The sequence below is a fragment of the Neomonachus schauinslandi genome, chromosome 9 (assembly GCF_002201575.2).
Source record: "Neomonachus schauinslandi chromosome 9, ASM220157v2, whole genome shotgun sequence".
Taxonomy (NCBI): Eukaryota; Metazoa; Chordata; class Mammalia; order Carnivora; family Phocidae; genus Neomonachus; species Neomonachus schauinslandi.
The window spans coordinates 89,087,191-89,112,821 of NC_058411.1; the positions used below are offsets into that span (position 1 = coordinate 89,087,191).

The 25,631-nt window shown below is 45.4% G+C and overlaps 1 protein-coding gene across 1 annotated transcript in view; it reads right to left on the reverse strand.

The window, feature by feature from the left end:
- SHC4 (SHC adaptor protein 4) overlaps positions 1 to 23,557 on the reverse strand; it is a 125,947-nt gene extending 102,390 nt beyond the window's left edge. The window contains exon 1 of the mRNA XM_021694051.1: positions 22,973 to 23,557. Within this exon, the coding sequence (XP_021549726.1) occupies positions 22,973 to 23,557 (585 nt within the window). The remainder of the gene's footprint in view (positions 1 to 22,972) is intronic.
- Positions 23,558 to 25,631: the final 2,074 nt, after the last annotated feature.

Here is a 25,631-nt window from a genome sequence, read left to right on the forward strand (position 1 = left end):
GTAAGAGGGGGCTCCAACCCAGCCTCAGGGAATCAGGGAAGATTTTTCAGAAGAAGGGATGCTGGTGTGAGTCATGAAGGGCAACTAAGGAGAGATTGGAGGAGATATTTCCAGGCAATGAACATGGCATGCCCAACAGGTAATGGCAAGAATAAGGGGTGCTGCTACTAGGTATTTACCCAAAGGATACAAACATAGTGATCTGAAGGGGCACCTGCACCCCAATGTTTATAGCAGCAAAGTTCACAATAGTCAAACTATGGAAAGAGCTCAGATGTCCATTGACGGATGACTAGATAAAGAAGATGTGGTATTTGTACAATGGAATATTACTCAGCCATCAAAAAGAATGAAATCTTGTCATTTGCAATGACATGGATGGAACTAGAGGGTATTATGCTAAGTGAAATAAGTCAATCAGAGGAAGATCATTATCATACGACTTCACTCATATGCAGAATTTAAGAAACAGCACAGAGGATCATAGGGGAAAGGAAGGAAATATAAAATAGGATGAAATCAGAGAAGGAGACAAACCATAAGAGACTCTTAACTCTAGGAAACAAACTGAGCGTTGCTGGAGGGGAAGTGGATGGGGCAATGGGGTAACTGGGTGGTGAGCATTAAGGAGGGCACATGATGTAATGAGCACTGGGTGTTGAATGCAATGGATGAATCACTGAACTCTACCTCTGAAAGTAATAATACACCATCTGTTAGTTAATTGAATTTAAATAAAATTAAATTTTAAAAAAAAGGAGAAGGGGTGCAAAAACACCAAAGACTTCGATATGACTAAAATCCAGAGACACAGCTGGGAGTATAGGTAGCGGCTCTAGTACATCTGTTATCAAGTTAGCTGTCTGCCCACACAATTCAGTGGGCTCTGGGTGGGCAGAAGCTGGGTCTCATTTACTTGCATTTTTAGAGTCTGGCACAGTACATGGCACATAATAGGATCTCAATAAATGTTTACAGAATGTCTGATGATTATAAACAAATTTCAGGCTACTCAAGCTTCAGTGTGATGCCAATTTCTCCTCATTCTTCCATAAGTTTCCAAACAACACTTCCACCCAGCCCACTTCTCAGACCCAAAGAAATACAAGCTAAAAATATAGCCCAGGTCATGAATCATAAATGAGATGGAAAAGCAGTGACTCACAGAAGTTAATCTGCTTCCCAGGAGAGTGTTGCTGGATGTCCTTTGCTGTGAGAGGTGAGGCAAAATGCCAGCACCATCACTGCACAGCTAAAGTTAATGTAATTCCCAGGCCTGCCATCGGGCACCCATCTGGTATTCTAAGGTTCCCATTCAGAGTTGCCAAGGGGCAGCAGCCCTGTGCATCCCATACAAGGAAGCAGAGACTGACAAAGTTTCTCTGCGTGTGTGCTCAAGAAAATGGTATAGGGCCCTATCTACTGTCTCAGTGGTCCAACATGTGCACCATCTTTTGGCCAAGGCCTTAATTTGGTTATAGCTGTAGCCAAGGCAACACCTTTGCAGAATGACTTCGCAGATGACCAACCAATTATGTTTTGTATCTTTGCTTAATTCAGTTGGGAACTTTAATCTAAGAGTGACAGTGTGTGCATGGTCTCTTCTGCCAACCCGCAATCACTTGATATGCTACATCTTTGTGGATTTAAGACCTTATTTGTAAGCTCTGAATCACCTCAAAAATATTAAATAAATTATGCCCTACACCCTCACATCACACAAATCTGTCTCAGCCTTCAGTGTTCAGGACCTAGAGTTTTTAATTGAATCAAACATTACTGGAGGAATACTACACACTCACAAATGAGAGCATCCGCAAGTACCACCACAAGGGAGACAGATTTAACAGCTCCATCAAACGCTCTCTTCTATCCCCTATCCCCCACCCAGCAGTGTCTGTACCCATCCCCCTTTAGAGATTCAAAGACCCTTAAACTTTTGCTCCCACCCCTGCCTATCAAATTAAATCTCACTCTCAGCAAATAATCTGAAATCTTAGCTAGCAGTATATATAACTAAATTAATATTGAAAAATATAGGTACCATTTAATTAAGTATTACTGGAAAAGGCCAACATTTTTATCATCAGTTGTCATACTTAGTCAAACATGATGTCCCCAGTAGGAGCATTTATATATGGTGGTTTGAATCTTTCCAGCTCTCTAGGACTGTAACCATGCCTGGTGTGTGGTCATGTCTGGAGGCTATGGTGGCCAAAGAACCTCATTCATACCATCCTCCCTCCAAGTCACAGCACTCAAGTCCTCCATGAATGGTCGGTTGTTCTGTTATGCTGAAACCACAACTCCCATTAGTCAGTCTCCCACATGATGATAAACTGCCGAATGACGTCATACTAGTTTTCAGCTTTTATGATTTCTCTGAATAAGAAGCAGCCGCCAACAACATGCCTTTGCAGAACTGCAGCCCAAATGTTAATCATCTCTCACTACACTTCTTTCTACTTGAAACACAAGAGTTTTCTGTAGCTCAAGCCAGTTTTCCTGACTCCTGATAATATGACTGAAAGGGTATTAGAGTTTGAGGGAATTTAGAGATTATCCATTCAAACCCCTCTTACTTTTCATGGATAAAAAATCAAGTGCCCTATTTGATGTCACACAGCATTTAAAGGGCAGGCAGAGCAGAGTCCACAAAAGACACAGACAAAAGTTGGAAACATACAAGGAGAACCAAATGAGTATGATATGGTGGAAGTCAAGAGCACACAGAGTTTCTTGGAGAGACTGTTTACTGAATTCAGGGCAGTGAAGATGACCAAGGGCTAAGGGGCTGGAAAATGTCCACTGGAATTTGGCAACTGCTGGCTTTCATTGTTGGCTTCAGTGGAGCAATATCAGTAGAGGAGAGAAGTAGAGGGCAGAGAGCAGGGGATTTAGAGTGTGATGTAGAGGTGAGGATGTAAACCAGAAAGCACAGTGCTTTTGTTTTCATTTTTGCTTTGAGAACTTTACATTTTAACAAAAGAGGAAAGATTAATGGGAGGGAGCTATTTTAAAAATGGAACAGACTTGCACACACGCTCATAGGATAGAAAGGTTGTCAATAACAGGACAGGGGAGGAGGATGCAGGATCACGGTGCCCAGGGAAACAGAAGTAGAGACTCTCTGTGAAATGTGTTAAGTCCCATAGTACCTGAAGAGGGTCTCTGTTGATAGCATCATTTCCTTTAAAGTCCTTCTAAAATCCCATATCCTCCAGGAAGTTCTCTGATGCTCGCACTGCAGAGCTGAGATGGACAATTCCACCATTACCAACAATCTTCCTTTTCAACTATCTGAGCCTACAAATTTTGAAGTGGTCCAGGGATGGGCTGCTGTAAACCTCTGCACAGCTCTGTGTATAACAGTGTGGTGACCTGCCTCTGTCTCATCCATCTTAAAACATGAGCTCCTAGAAAGCCAGGGTAGAGACTCTGGGTTGCCTACCTACATCCTTTCCTCCTTTTTCCTTTCCTCCTTTCTTCTTGCCAACAGAACCCCCAATGTGCCCAGCTTCAAAACCACCATTTCCAAGCTTTCCTTGAAGCCAGGAGACCAAGGAGGTTTAAGAGGATGTCATCAGGTAGGACTTCAAGGAAAGCTCTTTTAAAGGGACTCACTCAGCTAGGAGGTGCCCCATTTTTGTCTTTGTCCTTCCTTCTTCCTGCTGCCTGGAAAACGCACATTACGGGGGGGGGGGTGCTCCCATGGTCGTGTCACAATCTTGAGTGAGCCTGAGGATGGAAGCTATGTGTTAAGGATGGCCAAACAGAAAGATGGAAGGAGCCTGGGTGATTGATGACTGTGGGATCGCTGCGTGGCCCTGAACTACCTACCTATGAACTTTTTTACATGACTGAAAAAGAAAACCTCTGCTGTTTAAACCCTCATCATTTGAGCCTTTGTGACAACCTAATCCTAAGAGCTACAGAGGCCTTATTTAACCTGTGCTGTGCAGATGGCATTTGAGGAATCAGGGTTCCTCTGTGGCTCCCTTCTGACGAAGCGAGAGCTCTATGAAGAGGTTTTAGACTAGAATCAGTTCAGTAGCTCGTAAGCACATTTTCCTATGTATCAGAAAAAGTAACATTTTAATCCCTATTATCTGAACATAGCTTTATAGACTAATACCTTAAATGGAAGTGTCCTACTTGACAACTTCAAGTGTCCTAAACATGGCTGAGAATACAGAAGCAAGTGACCAAAGAGATTTTTTTTAAAAGAGAGACAGCGCATGCGAGCAAGTGAGGGTGGGGGAAGGGGCAGAGGGAGAGGGAGAGGGAGAATCTTCAGCAGACTCCCCGCCCAGCGAGGAGCCCAATGTGGGGCTGATTTAGTCATCAAAATTTAGTAATCAAAATTCTAGGAGCAGGGGCCCTGAGATCATGACTGAGCCAAAATCAAGAGTTGGATGCTTAACCGACTGAGCCACCCAGGTGCCCCAGCTGAAGACATATTTTTAAATTAAGTCAAACCCTAAAGCTTCTGCTTGTGTTTTTTCTCTTAGGAGAGCACCTCAGTCCTTCATTCAGAGCTCATTACTCTTGATTTATATGCAATATTAACGGGTTGTCCTCTCAGGAGGCCAGAACCTCAAACTGAAATGTTGGATTCTCACTACCAAGAGCAAATAGTCACAGCTCATTGAACACAAGGAATCTGAAAAATTGTAGAAGTATAGACATACAAATTCAAAAAGCTCAGAGATTTGGGGACTCAGAGTGCAAGGACAACTAGCCCATCATAGTTATTAGCTTTTGCCAGTATATCTTGGGTCCCAGAACAGCACCATGACTGTTACACTTGATGTTAGCCAAAAAGTTGAGAAGTGATAGCACCATGACTGTTCGAATGAAGACTCCATTTCCACCAGAAGAAAAAAGAGGTTCCATTTCAACCTCTATTCACTCACAGGTATAGACCCAAGAAAGTTGAAAACACATGTCCACACAAAAACTTACGCATGAATGCTCATTGCAGTATTATTCATAATAACCAAAAAGTGGGAACAACTCAAATGTCTATCAACTGATGAATGGATCAACAAAATGTGGTACATTCACACAATGGACTATTATTCAGCCATAGAAAGGAATGCAGTACTGATACGTGCTGCAACATGGATGAATTTTGAAAATACTTTGCTAAGTGAAAGAAGCCAGACACAAAGGACCACCTATTATATGATTCCATTTATATGAAGTACCGAAAATAGGCAAATCTAGAGAGACAGAAAGTAGGTTCATGGCTGCTAGGGGCTGGGGCAGAGGTAGGGAGCTTACAGGTACCTGGCCTCTTTTTGGAGTGATAAACCTATTCTAAAACCTGACAGTGGTGTGGCGCCTGGGTGGCTCAGTCGGTTAAGCGGCTGACTCTTAATTTCGGCTCAGGTCATGATCTCAGGGTCGTGAGATCAAGCCCCACATTGGGCTCCTCGCTGGGCATGGAGCCTGCTTAGGATTCTCTCTCTTCCTCTGGCCCTCCCCACCTCCCAGCACATATTCTTTCTCTCAAAAAAATAAATAATAATACAATAAAACCTGATAGTGGTTATGGTTGCACACTTCTGTGAATATACTAACCGCCCCTCCAAAAAAATCCAAATTGTACACTTAAACTGTGAATTTTATGGGATACAAATTATATCTCAATAAAACTGTTATAAAAAATAAACCACACATCTGGAGAAAAAAAACCTGGCATTTCCCTCCTCCTCCCGCAATTTTTTTTTCATTCAGTTATCAGCCATCTCTGAAGAGAAAGGAGCATTTAATTGTCATTATGCAGAGGTTTCTGTGTAAAGTATTTTAAGTTTTAGAAGATTGACTTCTAAAGGAAGAAGCTTCAGTTATCTGAAAAATTCAGTGATTTCCTGGTGATGTCAACTAAATGAGTTGACTGTATCAGGATTCCTACCGGTGGGTGTTGACAGTGTCTGTGGGCACCTCATTCAGAAGAAACAGCCCCCCTCTTAACTCACTTGAACAGTTGGGCGATGACTCACAGACTTTCTGTCCTTTCACTCGCACAGAGTTGCTCAGTGTGTGTAGGAAGCATTAACTCACTAGCAGGTGAGCCACCTCAAAACCTTTCTGGAAGTCAGCAGGGTATAAATCCTAATAAAAATATGGCCTGTGAGTTCGCACAGGATGCTTCCTGGAGGCCTCTGGGATCAATACTGGCGCCCTGCCAGGCCCCAAGGGCCTCCCACAGCAACGCCCCAGTCCTACCTCATCTTTCCTCTTCCTTCTCCCTCCATTCCCTCCCCTCCCCCATCCCCCTTTCCTCCTTCTCTTCACAGGTAATAGCCTCCTCAGGAAATGGGATTCTTACATGTTACAAAGGGCGATTTGGGAGTTTGCCACACATCCCGGGCCAGAATCCCTTTCCTTTGTTCCACGTTGGGGTTGGCTGCATGGCTCCCTCCTCCCCTCCCCAGTCAACTGTCTTGCTCTCTATGTACATTCTGCACATTCCCTCCACAAGACCTTCCTACCACTGGACGAGGCACAAGGATACGGTGCTTGCAGTCTCAGCCTTTATCTCAGCAGAATTTTGCAACTTGTCATAAAAGATAAAGAATGGAAGATCTGGTGTTGAATAAAGGTTTCTTTGTTTTTCAGGGAACAGCTTATAGCTACTCCAGATGGGTTAACATATTTTTTTAAAAACTCGTCTCTGTATTTAAAGGGATTAAGAAGAGATACTTGAAATAACTTAGACGGGTCCTGAGAGTCCAGCATTACGTAGACAGCCATGTGTTGGCTCCCATGGGCTGTCTATCCACGATGTAAATGTTGGGGAGTCGGGGGTCAGGGGGGTGCAGTTAGAGGTACTCTTTAAAGTTTCAGACATTTATTCCAAACTTTCAGGACTTCCAAGATATTTTCTTTTCAAATCAAAAACTCTTTCCAAGTATGTCTTCATTTAGCCAGAATAAGTATCTTTAACATCATTTCAGAAACCAAAAGAAAACGAGCACAAAAATAGATGAGCCTCTGGCCAGGGTTCTCCTCCCTCGCCAGCAGGCTCCTGGCTGAAGTAGCAGGTCTCATGCTCTCTGGCAAAGCCCCTCGGGTCTGTGGGCAGGAGAGAGCGGACCCTGTCTGCCCAGGGATATTCCTCCACAGTCGGCACCTTCTCTCATCTCTTCAAGGGACATCACAGACAACTAGTTTGACTTCTAGAAGCTGAGTGGAAGTCGAATGATGAGCAAGACATCCAGACCCTACAAGGATTCCATCCCTTCTGGCCCTAAATAAGCTAGTCTGTATACTAGAATGTCAGTAAAAGAATTTATTTAATTCCAGTATTATTCTCAGAGAAATACATCAGACAGAACTATAGGCTTTGCTTTCTAAAACAACATGCACGCTTACATGTACATATATGCACCCACATACGGGGGAGGGGGTGTTTCAGGGTGGCTAATCTGACTTAAGACGCTCTTATTTTGGGGAGGGAAATGGTCTATCTTGATGGATCCCAGCACCTCTAGCTACACAGTAAGTAGAAGAGCGTGCTCTTAGACTGAGGACCAAGATCCCCTTGCACTGAGAGCCCCCACCTCTAGCTTCGTGCAGGTGAGGAAAGCAGCTGAGGAACAGAAGAGAGCAAGCTGACACAGTACAGGGAAGCTGAAGTTCTCCTCCTGGAGTCAGGAAGTCAGAGAACTGTCTCTTAGTAGAGGAGTGGCCAGAAGCGTGGCCCTTTCTCTGGGACACTGTGCTGCTCCTGGGGGATCAGCACATAGTGACACATGAGGGTGCCCCCATCTACCTGTCAGAGAGGGGGGAAGCACGTTGCAGAACAGTACGTGTGCTATAATCTTCATCTGTGTCAACAAGTATGTGCATGTGTATATGTAAGTGTGCAATGCTTAGGAAGAATTCAGAAAGACTACAAAACAAACTGTCAGGAGTGGTAATTACCCTAGAAACGGGACCTTCACCTTCTACCTTCTGCACTGTTTTAAATTTTTATCAAAGTAAGTGTGTGTTACCTTTGACATTTCAGAAAATACAATCAAGAAAAATTAGATTAAACAAAAAGAGTTCAGAAAAGTTAGCCCTTGTGACTCTTTCTCCCTTATTATATATTTTTAAAAAATACAAGTGAGAGAACAGTCTCATTCACCAGGATCATGTAGCCTTTGCATCCCTAGGAGTGCTGGGTAAATAAGAGTTAAGCCATAGCCATTCTGGTGAGTAGAGCACCATTTTCTGCTGGAGCATATCTCCCGTAGTTAATGTTATCCTACCTGAGAAAGATATGTGTTTTTTCCAAACGACAAACAAAAGCTACTGAGAACAAATTACATCTGCCCTTGTAACAAACTTGATTCTCTTTGTTTATGTTTACAAAATGCTATGGAGATGCAAAGGGCACCCTATTGTTATTAAGAGAAATAAAAAACAGAGAGTGTTCACTGAATTGTAAGCTGGCAATAACGTTCCCCCCACCAATGTGGGGAATTCAGACCTCACGTGTTTCGGTTGTCTTTATAAAAAGAGAAAGGCTTAGGCCACAGATGAGTTTCTAAATTTAAACCTACATCCCCAGAGATCGTCTTCTAGTTGCTGATTCAGTTTCATCTCCTGAAAAGAGGGTCTTGGATGAGATTCTGCTGGGGCACTCAGGATACCTACTGTATGCCTAGCGGTGTTTTTTTTAATTTTCTAGTATGCCTCGGGACACTCTCTATCATTTTCTCTGAACAGAAACCGTTTGGAGAGTAAGTACAACAGTGTTCACTAAATACTGCCTTGTCTTCAAGGGCAAGATGTTGTTGTCAAGTTCAGTAGGAGAAGGAAAAGTAGAATCTAAAACATGCTCGTTGTGATGACAAAAATTGGAAGTGTATCCTGAGACAGATCAACCAACCAAGTTGCCGAGCTGTTAGCACACAATACAACAGTAAAACCCTGCTGACTGGTTACCACTCCACCAGCTTGCCACAGGCAGCAGAGCTGCCCACACCTTCTGCGGCCGCCGTGTGGAGTGTAGACTTACTGAGAACCGGGTGTGCTGGCATCGCACCTGTATACGGCGGTTGTAATTGTTGCTGAAGTCACATCATTTAAGTAGGTATTAAGCAAACTGAAAATATATGAGCTTAGGGTTTTTTTAAAGGCGGTTATTTCTATGAAAATTAAGTCAAAAGTTTTAGAAAGACTTTAGGAAGGCAAGTTCTTTAAAAAAAAAAATAGAGCTAAACTACATGTGGATAAAAACAACTCTAAATGATTTTAAAAATGAAACGTTCTGCACTCAGCTTGCTGTGAAGATCTCCCTAACAGCTCGGATCACTTTGAAGACACTGAAAGGAATATAAGTGAGGAATGATGGGTAGAATTTATACAAGAACAACGAAAGGGGTATTAATCATCATATCTATAAAACTCTGAGAAAAGGCCTTGACTCTACAACACAAATGAACATTTGTGTACATTTAACCGAAACGTCGAAAGTATACGTGAAACATTTCCATCAGAGAAGAGGCCTTCTACTATGTAATATTAAGAAACACTCCATTCTTCCCACCCTTGAAAATCACCTAAAATCTCTCTGCCTTAATGGGATGCTTGTCAGATAAGGATGCCTAATCGCTTGTCTTGACCCACAAAATACACACCAGACCTGAAGCCCTTCCCAGCTCTGCAGGCCCCCTGGACACCTCCCTCTAGTCTAGATGACTTTCTGTGACTTCAAACTCAATGTGTTGGATATTGAACCCCTGACCTTCTCTCTCAACACTGCTCCTCCTGGGGTCCTCTGTGTCTTTCACTGGCCCACCCCAGACCTTCTACCTCAAAACCTCAGGCAAGTTGGATTGTGTTCTGCCCTCATCGTCAAAGTTTTCTTCCATGATATCACCACCAGTGTTTCTTTACTTCACGCCCCCTAATAAGACCCTCATATAGATACCTCTCCCCTTGACTACTGCTGTAATAGCCTTTGAAAGGGCTTCCCCACTTCCAGTCACTCCTTCTCTAGCGCAAAGAGATCCCCATGCCTCTGCTCAAACTCCTCAGCCTGATATTTAAGGACTGCTATAATCTGGCTTAAGTCTTTTCCACCAGTCTTTTCCAAGCAGCCTCTACTCTAACCAAACTAAAATCAGTGCTCTCCCTTGTATTTACCTCTATTTCCTTCTCTGTGCCCCCTCCATCTGGAATACCCCTTATTTTTATGTATTCCCTGTGGTTAAACTTCTATCCAATCTGTAGGGACTATCTCAAATGCCATCTCCCCTGGAAGCTTTCCCTGACCACCCAGCTAGAAGCTGTCTCCACCTCCTAGAGTTCATGACACTGATGCACCAAACTATTTTCTATAGGTATGTATCATTTTCCACATAGTATTAGGATCATTCTTCTCCTAGTTTCAACCAAAAGCTACAATTACAGTATTTTGCGAAGTGCATTTAGTAGACCAGTAGAGAAAATAGTAGACCAGTAAGAAGCTGGTCAATGAGTTTGAAAATGCTGCCTACTCTCATCCTCACCTTAGAAATTGCAGTGGGGATAGGAGGACATGGATGTGTATGAGAAATGTCATAAGAGTGGGATTGTCAGGGCTTGACAACTGAAGGCTGTGTGGAATGTGACGGCAAGTGATGTAGACATGCCTCAGACTTCTGGCTCAGAATCTGGGAGATGCCACTCAAGGAGAGGACAAGAGGAGAGATTGCACATGTGGGCTATCCAGTGACATGTGTGCTCTGCAATAGTTGAACTGAATATCTTAGTGGAGAGGGAAGTAAGAAAATAAAAGGCCAAACCTGTGGCTCTTGCAGGTCTCATATTCCTTGAATACTTCCCAGATTCTGCTGCTGTTTCGTCCAACATCTTTCTCCTCAAAACTCTCCCCTCCTCTCTCTGGATGGCCCTGTCTTCTCTCCATCCTGCTCCTCACTCTGCTAGTTCTGTCACTAATGCCTTTTCTCCACAAATACCTAAATGGTTCCCTCTCAAAGCCCTCTCCTCTGCACTCTGCGCTCTCCCTTTGGTAGCCTTGTCCATTCCCTGGGCCTTGAAGACAACAGCAACAAAAATAATTTCTCCTCAATCCTAACTATTCTATTTTCTGCTGGAGATTTCCACCTGGATGCTTTGAGGTCTCCTTGAATGCATCACATGCAGAATGGAACTCACCCTTCACCTCCAAACCCTTCCTGCCTCTCCCCTTCTCCTCTGAGGGGCCTCACATCTGCCCTCATTCCTTCTGCCACTGCCTTTGCTCCCACATTGCTTCTCGCCAGGCCTCCCTTTGCCCAGTCTCCTTCCTCTTGGATCCTCTCTGAGCACAGTAGCCCATACGATCTCTCTAAAACACAGCTTTGAGTTTGTCAAAGTTCTGAATTTGTCCTTATGCTACTAAAAAAAAAAAATATTCAATGGTTTTCTATTGGAAAACCCAACTTTTCAGACACTATGCAACTTTGTTATAGCCTCAGTCCATCTTATTTTCCCGCTGATCTCCTCCACATACACCTTATGCACTGTCCAACCAAGTCAAATCACTCACCATTCCCCAAATACATGCTCTACTTTCCCACCTCCAAGGCTTCTCTATTGTCATTCTCTTTGCCTAGAACACTCTTCCTGCATCTCTGCCCACGGAAACTCTACCCATTTCTCAAGACTCAAAAAAATGCTTCTTCCCTCATGAAATCTTCTCTAATCATCTCAAATGGAAGAAGTTGCCTTCCTCCATGATATCCCACATGCTTTACTTGGATCACTTCGGTGTCATTTATTATGCATTGCCTTATGTTACAGTAATTTGTGTGGACGTCTTTGCTCCCTTTTCATATTGTCACCTCCTCATGCAAGAATTATGTCTTATTCACCATGGTAGTGAAAAGAGCACCCACCCGGGAGTTGAGAGACGTGAATTTTAGTCCTAGCTCTATGCTGATGAGTCTTATGAGCTTGGGTAGCTTAACTCACTATGAAACAGAACATTGTAGTCAATGTATCAGTCTGAGTCCTGAGTCGAGAGGAGAGAGGAGCTGAGAGGAGAGGAGAGGAGAGGGAGGGGCAGTGACTTTCAAGGACCTGGAGTTGGCACGAGGTTAAAAAAACTATGTTTGAATTATATATTTCACCATTTCCTAATGAATGATTCATATAAATTATCATCTCATGACATTGAGGGAAAAATTCAATTTCTGGGGTTGTCCTTATAGCACATGGTCTTTTTCCTCAAGTTGCTTGCTTTCTGGCACTTCTTTGCCTCTAACTAAAGGAAATTTCCAACCCCAAGACAGGCTCTGTTCTTAAAATTTACTGGTAAGTTACTTGCTAAAATTGTTAACACACTTCCCTATGGAAATGAAGGTACCAATAATGGCAGGACACCATGGTTAGTAAATGCCATTTAACCCAGAATGCACCTGAGTCAGGGTCGAACCTGCTGTAACTTTGGACATACCCTGATCCACAGCTGATTTGCCCCTCTCATTCCCACCCCTTGAGATCCTGATGTGGAAGCCACAGGAATATTGTGTGGCTGGGGGGTAAGCAAGTTAACTATAATTTTTAGAGAATTTGTGGAATTAAAAGAGGAGAAAGAAGAAAACTCGAGACAAACAGAAATGGCTTAGGTTAGATTTTTCAAAAGCCAAATGACTAATCAACTGTTTATTCTTCCGTTCACTACCACCTCCTAGTGCACATCCCAGGGTGACACATTTCATCCCACTGCCTCAGAGCTGTTCAGCCTCCGTCCCATCAGCCAGTTGGGCCTGAGCATTCTTTGTTGTGGGGACTGTCCCGTGCCCTGTAGGATGTGTAGCTGCATCCCTGGCCTCTAGTCACTCAACCCAGTAGCACCCACCTCTTCACCAGTTTTGAACTCTAAAAATGTCTCCAGGCGTTGCCAAATGTCCCGAGTGGCAAAATCATCCACTGTTGAAAACCACCGCACCAAATGGACTCAGCAGAGGTTTTTGAACTTTGTACGCTTTAGAATCACATAGTGAGCGTGTTAAAAACGCAGGTTTCTGGGCCCCAGCCTCAGAGATTCTGATCCGGTAACTTCAGGGGGGTCCCGGGAGTCTGCATGTTTAACAAACGGTTTTAACGGCTCAGTGGCCCTCGGGAAATTTTGGGAAATGCTATAATAAAGATTCAATGAAGTAAAGAGATATCTTTCCAAAATGCAAGTTTCCCCTCTGCTGCACTGAGGGAAGAGGGAAGCACACTAGTTGGGGAGAGCAGGCAGCTGGAGAGTGGTGGGCAGGCCTGCCCTGGGGGCACCACCGGGAAGGCTTAGGGAAGGAAGGTTGGCCAGGGCTGCACTGCCGGCCAGGAGACAGGATGCTAAGGGGACACGGCGAAACACCCAAGTCAAATTTAGCCCATTTCAATGTATTTTTGCCCAAGAGCATTCTTGGCCCTTTAAAAGTTTGTTTTCTTCCCTCTACCTGGGGACGGGCCCTGTACTAATCTTTTTATATATTTTTCTCCATTTAATCCTCTCTCACACCATAGGAGAAAGCTTATCAACTTTTAACATGATTTCTTTGGAAAAATTCATTGTCTCAAAGAACTGACTACAAACTAACTTTTGACTAACGTCTTCACAAAATAGGGATGGCCTGTGCCCATCCTGGAGCTCCACTGTCTTTAAAAACTCTGCAGCTTGGCTAGAATGGGCAGAGACTCTCTGAGTTGGGAAGACAACGCGTCTCTCATGGGCTCACTCAGCCCCCGGACTCCGTCCCATTACATAAAGAAGTCCTGGTACATTGCCCAAGAAGAAGACATTCTCAGTTTCTCTCCCAGATATTCCAAACTAGAAAACGAAAGACAAAGGGCTTACAGTACCTTCCCATTCTGATGCCACAGGTGGGGGGAGGCGCAGACAGGTGCTGCAAGTGTGTGAAACTGGGTGGGACCTGTGACTCACTGGCCAGCTCTGGCCATCCACTGGCATGTGGAATGACCTGTCCAAGGCTGTCGGCTCTTTTGAGAAGCCAGAAATGCAGAGTTTTATATGGAATTTTTAAAACATTGGCAACTAAACCAAAAAATAAATAAATAAAATAAATCTTTCTCCTATTTTGACCAAACAAAACATGCCATTAAACTGTTGGTTTATGACCTCTGTGTTCCAGATTCTTTTCTGGGTAGGACATTGCTGGTACTATGCATTCTATCTCCACTCTCTCTCTCTCCCTGCACCCCCCTCCTACTCCCCGTCTCTCAACCCCCTCAACCTCCCACAGGCAGTATAATTTCCAACTCCTGCAAAGAACCTTCAGCCTCATTTTCCATCAGAACCCTTGGCTGCCAGTGTCCGACAAACGGGGGCGACTATTTAAACTTCATTCCATCTTTGCCCAGCCTCTATAGGTGGGCTGTGCTTTCCTTCGTGCCCTTCTGCTGTGCCCTCCCTCAACCAGCACCCTCTCTGGTTGCTGGTTGCTTCTGGATTTCCCATTAACTTGCTTAAGTCATCTGTCCTCCCTGTCCTTCAGGGGCAGTGATGGGAAGAGGATGGGCAGTTGATACTGGTGGGTCTCTGAGCATTCCAGACCCTCAAACTGCATTCTGGCCAAGCCCCGGGGAAGTGGCAAGTCTTCCCCAGGGGAATGGCTGGAGGGGCAGCGAGGGAAGCTGGATTCTCAGCAAGGGGCTCTCAGAATGGGTCAGGATTCTAGTGTGCAAATGGAGGTCTAGACACAGGAGTGCCTCCTGTCTTTAGGGGACTATCAATATCCTATACAATGAACTGAAGGTCAGAGGCCTTTCCTCATTTAGGGGTGCAAAATAAGCCTCCCGATTCACTATGTGATCGTGATTGGAGGTTGGGGGATGAATAATGACCAAAACTGACCAAGCAAGCAAGGGCTTGGTGTCAGATTTCATGTGATTTTTAAAATATATTTGTAATGACATTTCTTGTACACCTGAGTTTATGGTTACAAATGTATCCTTGCTTGTCATCATTGCTATGATATGGACAAGTTTCATGTGATTTCAGTCAATGTTCTCAATCAAAAATCCAATTCTCAGGAGCCTCCTGACTTTTCCAAATACCCGCTTGCTCAACTCTTCTGTTTCAGATGCAATCTTTTCATGTAATGGTTATTTGTGGGCAGCACTAAGGCCTACATCTTTTGGTAATTATGATCTTGATACTTCCACACAAATCTGACCAGACCTCTCTCACTCTGCCTCCACTGCCTTCCCCCACCCCTCACCGAAATCTGAAGTTTGTATCTTTTAGGAGAGAGGAAGAAACCCCAGGGACCTCATATCCCTGCTGCCGGGGAGGGGGTGGTGGAATGGCCTTGCTTCCTGAGCTGTGTGTAGCATTGAGATCACTCTTCTGGTGATGGGATGGTCATACTGGGCAACAGGGTTGGGTCAATCAATCCGTGTGATAACATGGTATTGGCTTTAGAGTAATATGACCATGGAAGTGAGGGGAGAAGCCATAACAGGGAAGCGATCCCCAAAAGCTGTGCAAGAGGAATTCATGGATGCCAGTCCATGCACGTCGTACAAGTCTTGGTCTCACACCAACATGTCGCCTTGCGCGGGGACCGCCTTCAACAAAAAGGTGGAAAATGGATAAAGCCAAGGCATTTGGGGCTCCTTACCACTCTGCCTCACTTTTTCCTTCTCGTTGCTTTTGAAAGACAGTTTTTCTGTTAGAAGAAAAAGGTTTTGTTCTGGTCTTCTTAAATAAAAGCACACACACAAAGCATTTTCATCAATAGAGACATTTGGCATAGCATGTTTAGTTCAGGGAGTGAGGAGAGGTGAAGCAAGATGGAGGTACAAAAGAGTGCTGTACACAGAACTGGGAGTTCTTTTCTGGGCTCCACCACTAGAAGCTGTGTGGCTTGGGGCAAGTTACTTCCTATCTCTGAGTCTCTGTGTTTCCTCAACTGTAAAATGAAGGTTTTGAACTTGGGGAACTCTAAGACTCTCTCTTCCAGTTATGCTCTAGTGGTCAGGGGTGGGAAGAACTGGACAGATCAGAGGATGTGTGAGAGCTGAAATAACAGGGGAGCGCCTGGGTGACTCAGTTGGTTTGATTTCAGCTCAGATCGCGATCTTAGGGTCATGGGGTGGAGCCCAGTGTTGGGCTCCATGCTGGGCATGGAGCTTGCTTAGGATTTCTCTTCCCTCTCCCTCTGCCCCTCCCCCTGCAAGTGCACTTTCTCTCTCTCAAAATAAATAAATAAATAAATAAATAAATAAATAAATAAATAAATAATCTTTAAAAAATAAAAATAAATTTAAAAAAATAAACAAGGGGCGCCTGGGTGGCTCAGTCGTTAAGCGGCTGCCTTCAGCTCAGGTCACGATCCCAGGGTCTTGGGATTGAGTCCCGCATCGGGCTGGCTCCCTGCCTGGTGGGAAGCCTGCTTCTCCCTCTCCCACTCACCCTGCTTGTGTTCCCACTCTCGCTGTGTCCTTCTCTGTCAAATAAAAAATGAAAAATAAAATAAATAAGGGGACTAACTAATTTCTAAATTCTAGCAGGATCTACTTTTACATTCACTCCAAGAAAGAAACAGGAAGGAAAATATAACACCCTCAATGACAAACTGTCAGTTTTAGATGGAAGTATTTCCTCCCATCCATATGACCACCCTTTTAAGCACTGATAATTTAGAAAAGAGGGAAATGAGCAGAGGCAGAGGCAGAAAGCCATCTGTTACCTGTGAGGGCCTGACCTACACCACTCAGGTCTGCCTTTCTTTTGCATAAATCATGGGACTGTCTCTTCAGAGGTTTCCCACAGTTATAAATCTCCCTCTTTCAAGGTTAGAGTTACTAGACTGTCTCTTTGTGTGGTAGGGCCTTTTTCTCTTAGCACTTTTGTCCAGAGAGAATCGAGAAGGGTGAACTCTTGCTGTTCCTACAGTCCTCAGGTTGGCTGGCTAGACCACGTAAGCCATGATCCCGGCCACCATCACTCACCCTGGCCTGCCCCCTGGACCGGCCGGGCTTCCTACACTCCCTGGAATCCTACACTTGATATTTGGGTGTTGGATGTCAGGAGACCTGACTCCTCTCACAGCGACTCTCTAGAACTGAGCACCTGTGCCCAGAGGCCTGCATAACACACCCCTTTCTGCTTTACTGGTGAAGCCAGCTCAGTGTGGGTAAGAGGATGCTAAAGACATTTCTTCTCCTCTCTATTAAGACAAAGATGTTAAAAATGATTTCCTTTAGGAAACTGTCCTGAATCCATTTTCTAAGCAAAAGAGATCCCAATAGACCAATGGGAAAGGAGACCTGGAGTTTCAGGATCTTAGGCAGCATTTTGTTCAACTCTCTTATTCCAAATATGAGAAAATGAGGCCCAGAGAGGTGAAATGACTCACCTAAGGTCACACAGCTGGTTAGCACCACAGCCATTACTTTAATGCAGATCTCATAACTCCTAGACCTGTGCTGCCCTGTGGCAGACAGAACAGGGGCAGACAGAACATCGTGGTACCATGGACTACTTCTAGTCTACACAACAGACAATAGACAATACTAGCCTATTGGCTCAGTAACAAGCCATACCATTGGACAAGGAAGGATGGATGGTCAGAGTAGGCTGTGAGATTTACAAAGGATGTAAATAAAATTCCTCAACATAAATCCATGTTTGCACACAAAACTGATAAGCCCAGTACCCAAGAACACTTATGTGGGCAAACACTTTGCAATAAGTGTTCTTGGGGACTGTTATGGTATGAACTACAACCCCCTCAAAATTAAGTTGAAGTCTTAACCCCCAGGATCTACGAATGTGACCTTATTTGGAAGCAGATATAATCAAGTTAAGATGAGGTCATACTGGATCAGCATGGGCTCAAGTCTAATGACTGGTATCTTTATAAGAAGAGGGAAATTTGGACACGGTCACATCAGTGAGGAAGCCACGTTGAAGACCGAGGCAGAGATTGGAGTGATGTTTCTCCAAGCCAAGAAATGCCAAGGATTGTTGGCAACCACCCGAAGCAGGAAGAGACAAGAAGAATCCTCTCCTTGAGCCTTGAAAGAGAGCATGACCCTGCCAATGCCTTGATTTCAGACCTCTAGCCTCCAGAACTTCGAAAGGATAGATTTCTGCAGTGTAAGCCACCTAGTTTGTGATATTTGTCACAGCAGCCTTAGCAAACTAACACAATCTGGGGAAATTGCTGGGGTGGGGTGGGGTGAAGTGAAGAGACTGAAATCATGCAAATAAATGCAATGAGGCAAGGTCTGGGGGTCGGTTCTGTACTAAAGCTGAGGATAGCTTGGAGTGGTCCTTCATCTGCGGCATTCCCGTTCACAAACTTCCAGGATGCCTGTCTTGCTCCGAGGTGGAGTGAGAGGGTGGGAAGAAGATGGGCAGCAGGGTGAGACAAACCTTGATCTGGAACCCTGTGTGCTATTCACTTAGGTTGGAAAGGGTGGGGTAGGGCTGGCTGTCGTCATTCGCGGAAGGCGGCCTCGCTTGGAGGGCTACTGTCAGAACTGCTGAACTGGCCTGTGGCAGCTCCGGCACAGTTGGTTTCTTTGCCTCTGCTTTATTTAGCTTTCAACTAAATCGTAAGCAGCTTGGGGGTTGGGAACGGGAACTAAGGTTTTAAACACCTTCCATGGGAAGAGAGGAGCTGGAGTCATTAAATGGGGGGCTTCGAGGCCCTACAGACCAATCGTCTCACTCTAGGGCACGTGGTGTGGTCTCTGTACTCAGCACAGACTGTGTTGGGTGACTGAGACCTCCGAGTGAGCGTTGGGTGACGGATAAAGTGACTTGGGAATACCTCGTAAAGAAGTGAGACTTAATCTTATGGTGGGAACAAAAGTCACTGTTTGGCACCATGTCATGGACTTCACTCACCTCACTGCTTTGCTCAGACCAGGGTCTGGTTGTCCCACTTCTGGCTTGGTATCTCTCAAAGAATGGCTTGCTGGCCTACCTTCCCTGAAAGATCTTCAGAGGGTTCAAGGCCTGAGCTTAAATGAAAGTGACTCAAAAATAGGTGCTCAGAACTTATAAAACATTTTCAGCTGTATAACTGATTCTATATTATAAGACCAAAGGAACAGTCAATTTAAAAAAAAAAAAAAGATTTAGGGGCACCTGGGTGGCTCAGTCCATTGAGCGTCTGACTCTTGGTCTTGGCTCTGGTCACAATCTCGTGGGTCATGAGATGGAGCCCTGCACTGGGCTCTGCACTCAGCGGGGAGTCTGCTTGAAGATTCTCTCCCTCTGCCCCTCCCCCCATTCATACTTGCAGGCTCCCTCTCTGTTTCTCTCTTTCTCTCTCTCTCTCAAATAAATAAATCTTTTAATTAAAAAAAGATATTTAACCCAAAGTCAAATCTAACTTAGAGTAGAAGGCAAATATAGTTCCTATTGTAAAGATAAAAGATACAAGGAAACAAAATAAAGAGTAACTATAACTCTGTCATTTTGCCCCAAAAGGAATGCAATCCCTTCCATTTCTGCCCAAGCAACTGCGTTTCTTACTTCCCCTGTCTTATTGTTCTCTCTATCACTTAGTACATGTGACATATTATATTTACTTGTTTATTCAATCAGGGCCCATCTCCACTCACCAGAATGTGAGTTCCACGGGGGCTCAGACCTGCTCTTTTTTTATTCACTGATGTGTCCCCAGGGCCTGGAACAGTTCTGGTCACATAATTGGTTCATAATACATATTTGTTGAATAAACGAGTGAATGAATAAACACATAAGTTTGGGCAGGGAAAGGAGAAGTCACATGATGTGGATAAGGAAGTAGAATATATGGCTATTTTTTGCCTATAAAAGTTACTTCTATGTCCCACTAGCCATCAAGAACATCTCTCTCATTTCTCTGCTCTGATACCATCATCACTAAGCAAATTTTTATTTATTTATTTTTTTAAAGATTTTATTTATTTATTTATTTATTTATTTATTTGAGAGAGAGGGAGCTAGCAGAGGGAGGGGTAGAAGGAGAGGGAGAGATCACAAGCAGACTCTGCACTGAGCACTGAGCCAGACTCAGGGCTCAAACTCACGACCTCAGGCAAAACCAAGAGTCGGATGCTCAACGGACTGAGCCACCCAGGCACCACTAAGCAACTTTTTTTTTTAAAGATTTTATTTATTTATTTGAGAGAGAGAGAATGAGCAGGAGGGAGGGGAGGAGAAGGAAAAGCAGACTCCCCACTGAGCAGGGAGCCTGAGAGGCTGGGCTCTATCCCAGGACCCTGGGATCATGACCTGAGCCAAAGGTAGATGCTTAACTGACTGAGCCACCCAGGCATCTCCTAAGAAACTTTTGATTTAAATCTTCCTATGTGCATCTTCCTACAGATGGGAATACAGAGATCACAATTTGGGTGCACTTGGTATGATAATTTTTAACTGTAAATTAATAGGTTGGCATTTCATTTTTTTAAATTGGTTCATAGCTAAAAGAATTCTGAGGAACAGAATCTCAACCAGGATGGAAACCTGTGGTGAAAAGAGCAAAGAATAGCACACAGGGAACTTGAGTTCTAACTCTCCTTTTGCCTCACCTGGTGGCCTTAAAAAAATCACTTCTCTGGGCTTCAGTTTCCCCACAGAGGCATTGAACTTGATAACTTCTGTGTCCCTTCCATCTTTCAAAGTTGGACTTATATAAAAATTAACAAAGTATGCTCTTCCATATATTTTTACCTCCTATGAGAAGTGTTAACTTGTGTCTCATGTCATTGTCTATTAGGCAATATAGTGTGGCTCACCTGGGTCATGGGGGTCAGCGCCTTCCCTGGGGTCAGTTATTATCACCATGAAAAGACAGACATCCTCATTAAAAATCTAAAATGGAAACACTCCCTAGGGAAAGTGGAGGGCACACAGCAACTCTTTTCACATTCAAAATTGTACAGGTGTGTGGGTGTGGGGAGGTGGGAGGAGGTACAAAAGGGAAGGAAAAGCAGGGCAGAGAGTAGAGGATGTCTAGGTGATGGGAAGGCAGGTGCAGAGAACACAGGTTTGGAGTCGCTCCTTTTCCCACTAAAGCCAGACACTTAGGTTGACAAATGAGAATGTGCCCATGAACTTTTAGTAGATACATGGCTATTTCCATTATGAGCCATGCCACTCTGGGGGAGGGCAAGAACTGAGTGTCCCGTAAGTTTATCTTCCTTAGAGGTTTGACTTATCCATTTGCCAAAGCTGCCCCATGCCTGCTCTCCCTAGAACTCTCTCAGCGTTCATTATCTGCCCTTCCTTGAGATCTTATTTGTCCATTTGTGCTAGTTATTGGCTATCTCTCAAATTTACACCTTCATATCAGACTTCTCACCTGAGTGCTGGTCTTAGATGACTGCTTACCTACAAATTAATAGCACTGAGATGTCATTACTTTCAACATCATGTGTCCTAAGCAAACTTAGCACGACCCCCTTCCCAACTCACTCTGCTTCTATCTCACTCCTCAGAACCTTTTTATCAATAATCACCCACAACCAAACAACAATAGCAAACTCACCAGTCTACCCACTGTTCAATAAATGTTCACTATTCTGCTATTTGTGTCATGAGCTGAAATGGTCTGATGGATCACCCAAGACTGTGGAGGCTTCTCGCGGAGGCTCTTGTCTTCACCTCCTTCCTCACACCTCCACTTTAATCCAGGTTCCCATCCATTCATGCCTAAACTCTCGGAGTAGCTTTCCCACTGGCCTCCCAATCTCTAATCTCTCCCCACTTCCATTCATCTCAAATCAATTCAGGTTGATCCTTTTGAAACCATTTTCATCAAGTCACAGTTTGCCTACAAACCAAGTGAGGGTTCTTGTTTACCAGTCACAGTGTTTACCAACTCCTCCTTTGACATTTAAGAGCTTCAGTCAACGGCTCCTTCTTCCCCAAGCTACCCAGCATCTATATTTGTCTCTATTCAACTCACATGTGTTTGAGCACCAACGATGTGCCAGCCACTCTCTCTGTCACTTACTACCCTCCAGCATTCCCCTCTTCAGTTAAGCCCGGCTTATAAGATCCTCCCCTGTGGCCACCACAGTGATACCTGCCTTTCAGACTGCTCATATTTTTGCCCCGCCAGGAATCTCCTCCTTTCTGTCAAACCGGACCTGATATCTCTTCCAAGACACACCTTCTGAAGGTTTCCCATGTGAATGAATCCCCGACCACAACAAACCGTTTCCTTTTTCTGAATTCCTTCAGTATTCTCACACTAGATTTCTATTGCTAAGTATTGTTCTCTTATTATTTCACATGCATTGTCTGGTTTTCCTTGACTGAAATGTGAGCTCCAGAAGAGCAGGGGCCAAATCTTTTTCTCTTCTCTTACCCAGATCTGGAATGAGCAAGGGCATATGCGACGGTAAGGACCCTGATTTTGCACGCAGCTCATGGACAAGGCCCACTTGCCGCAGTGTAGGAAATAAAGCTGGGGGAGGGGGGGAGGCACCAAAGACCTAAGACTAGCTCTTAGCACAAGCACAGAGACACGGCCACGCTTTCAGAAGTACTTGTTAAATGCTGAATTACATTTTTAAAAATAATTCACGTCCCTTGCGCATCACGCGTTCCTCTACCACAGAAATCCCTACCGAAATACAATGGCTGATAGAGCCCAGCAGGTCTCAGTCACTAAACAGATTTGAAATTCTTCACCCTTCTTGGTCAGAATGCTAGGTCCAGGGGGGGACAAGAAGGCACAATCTCGCCGCCTCCATCAGAAGTTGTCCCTAACCCCTGGAAACTACCTACAAGTTAGCACCAGTTCATGTCCTTGAACCAAAAGTTATCTGACTTCAGTACAAGCCAGATATTCCTAGGGAAACCTGTAAGCCCAGCTCCCCTCCTCTCAGTCCAGTTACACAATGTCTTGTCCAAACCTAGAACCCAGCCAGGTGGTGTGCAGCCCCTTGCAGAACACAGGGAAGATGCCCCTTTCCCCAGGAGTTCTTAGAAGGAGCACAGAGAGGGAGATAGACTTACCCTCACATAGTAGTTCATGCCCATCCCCAACAGGTGCTGCAGAAAGTGCCTGTCCTGCCTGCTCCCTGGGCTTGGCTCCCCAGGGCCAGGAAGGGGACAGGCATCGGGAGTTAAGACAGCTGCCCTGTGCCCCACCAGGTCTGGCTGCGGTGGAGGTGCGGACCCAGCCCTATTTAGACGGGTCTCAGGGGAAGCTGGGCCGCTGGGAGCCGGGTCCTGGCTTTCCTGGAGCTTCAGCCGGGGCACCTCTTTGGTACCCAAGCAAAAGTTTTTCAGACTCAGCAAGGTGGCTGGGTTGGCCAGCTTCACGCTGGCCATGCGAGGGATCAAGGTGCACAGTGGGGTGGGGCTCTCCTGGGACGCCAGGGTGGCATCGTCAGCCGGCAGGTGAGGTGCCAGGGTGGGGTAGGGAGGCTGAGGCGAGCCCTTGTTCCCCACCGAGCCTCCGGGGCTGCTTTCGTCCAAGGACGTGATGGACTCATTCCGAAAACGGCTGTACTTGGCCCTGTGCAGCATCCCGGGGTGCCCGAAGAGTCCTACATACAGCACAAGTCCTGCCAGGCTGTCCTGACCGCGTTTTCGCATAGCCTTGGCAGTGCTGAAACAGGATACTGTTGCATAAATCGCCTCGTCGTCTGCTAGATAAACGGAACGGAAAGCAAATGCCTCAACGCCCCATGCGACTCGCGGCAGCCACCTCTCCAACTCTGCACTCTCCCTCGCCCACCTCGGCTCCCGGGCCCTTCTGGGTGACAGCCTGGGGGGGAAACGCCTCCCCCAGCTGATTTCAGTCCCTCCCTGGCCCCAGCGGCAGCACTCGGTGTTCTCGCCTTGGATTCCTTGCCGGGAACGCCTGGACCCAGGCTCGCGGTGGCAGAGATCGCTCACGGCCAACTCTCAGGCACGGACCCGGGCCGAACACCGGCCAGCCCGTCCCGCCGCATCGTCAGCGGGCGGTGCAGGAGCCTTGCAGGAATATTTAGCGCCCCCCACCCCCAGCCTTCCCTTCTGCACACAGGAACTTTCAAACCTGCTCCCTCCGGCTCTCACAGGGCGGGGCAATGACTGGCCTATTAACCCTTTATTTGTTCCAGTGATTGTTCATTTAAAAAAGGAAAAAGAGAAAATGTATATATGAGCCAAAGGCCCTTCAGCCTGAGTTCGTCGATTCTGATGGCTGCCCTCTCTTGGAAGATCTTGTCTCGCATCCCGTCCGGGCCACAAGCCAGAAGTACTAGTGACGGGCGGTGCTCCGCATTATTTCATGGACTTGCGATCCCTCCGTGTTCCTCAGATCCCCTCCCAGCCTGCCCACCCTAGCTCTGAGCTCCCCTCCCTCCTGGACTGGGCTCAGAGCTTCTTTCAGGAGCCCATCGGCAGCAGAAGGCTGAGATGTGCAGGATGATGCAGAGTGTTGAAATTTTTATGAATGAACTTTGCTGAATGAATTTCTCTCTGTGTGTGCAAGCTAATAAATCTGTGAATGAAGCTGAGAATAGCTGTAATTGACTGATGGTCTCAGGGGTGCTTGGTTTTTATCCAATCAGGCGGCAGCTTGATGACTCATGCACCATAAATATACTAAACTAGTAGCCAGGCGAAATAAAGTTGGAAGGAGAGATTTTATTTTGTGATATCTGATGAAAGGGTTAAAAGGAAAGGCAATCTGTACTGGGAATTGTGGGGAAGCTGGGTAGCAGCAGGTGAAAAGGTCTGTTTTCTTTTTGTTGAGAATGGCCGGGAAAGCCAAGCAGAAGAGCTAAAATTTAGTTCCATTGTTCCACGGATATTAGGACATATGGTACACAACTCCGGTGGGAAGCCGTGATGCATTTTTCTTAGAAACATAGTTCTTTTTTTATTGATTGCTGGTTCCATCTCCCATCTCCCGTCTGGGGCAACTTCCTGTACCTATCAAATGCATTCTGAAGAGATCATGACAACTGCAAAAGCTTAGCACACAGGAAGCCAGGAAGGGAGTCAGGAAAGGGAAATGCAGGTTCTTTTAGGAATAGAGAAGAGGAAACTGCTGAAACCCAGGGAAGATGTGGAAATCACATATCAGAAGAGACAAAATCTCTGCTGAAGGTTAACATTTCTCTGTAGACCAACGCTCTTACATCTGAAATTGTTCGTTAATTTACAAATGAAAACAACGTGGCAACCGCGGGAATCGGAGATGTCCACAAGGCTGCATTAGGCTCATGTGTATTCATGACTTCGGTGGCCTGAGCTCCCTTGGGATCTAAACACAGGTTCTGAATTAAATGGTTGCTTATGACCCACCGAAAGGCATCCTGGCTGGCTTCCTGCTCCCCCAGAGGAAGAATGCACCTTTTCACATGCTGTCTGCCAAAACCGTTAGGATGTGTTTTTCCGTGGAAGGCCTTTTTGTCTCTTCATAAACCTTCCCTTCAATCCTGCTGACCTCTTCTCCCCACCCCCACACCTTCTGGCAGAACTGAGAGAGTGGCTAAGTCAGTTAGACCCCCCACACCCCCTGGGGAGCTGGGGAGCCAAGCTCTGGGCAAGGTGTGAAGTAGCCTTCCTCTTTTTCTTTCTTCCCCTCCCTGCTTCTCCCTCCCAGGGCTCCCTTCCTTGCTGCCACAGACCCCCATGCTATGCTGCTTTGAGAAAGTTACTTTACCTCTCTGTGCCT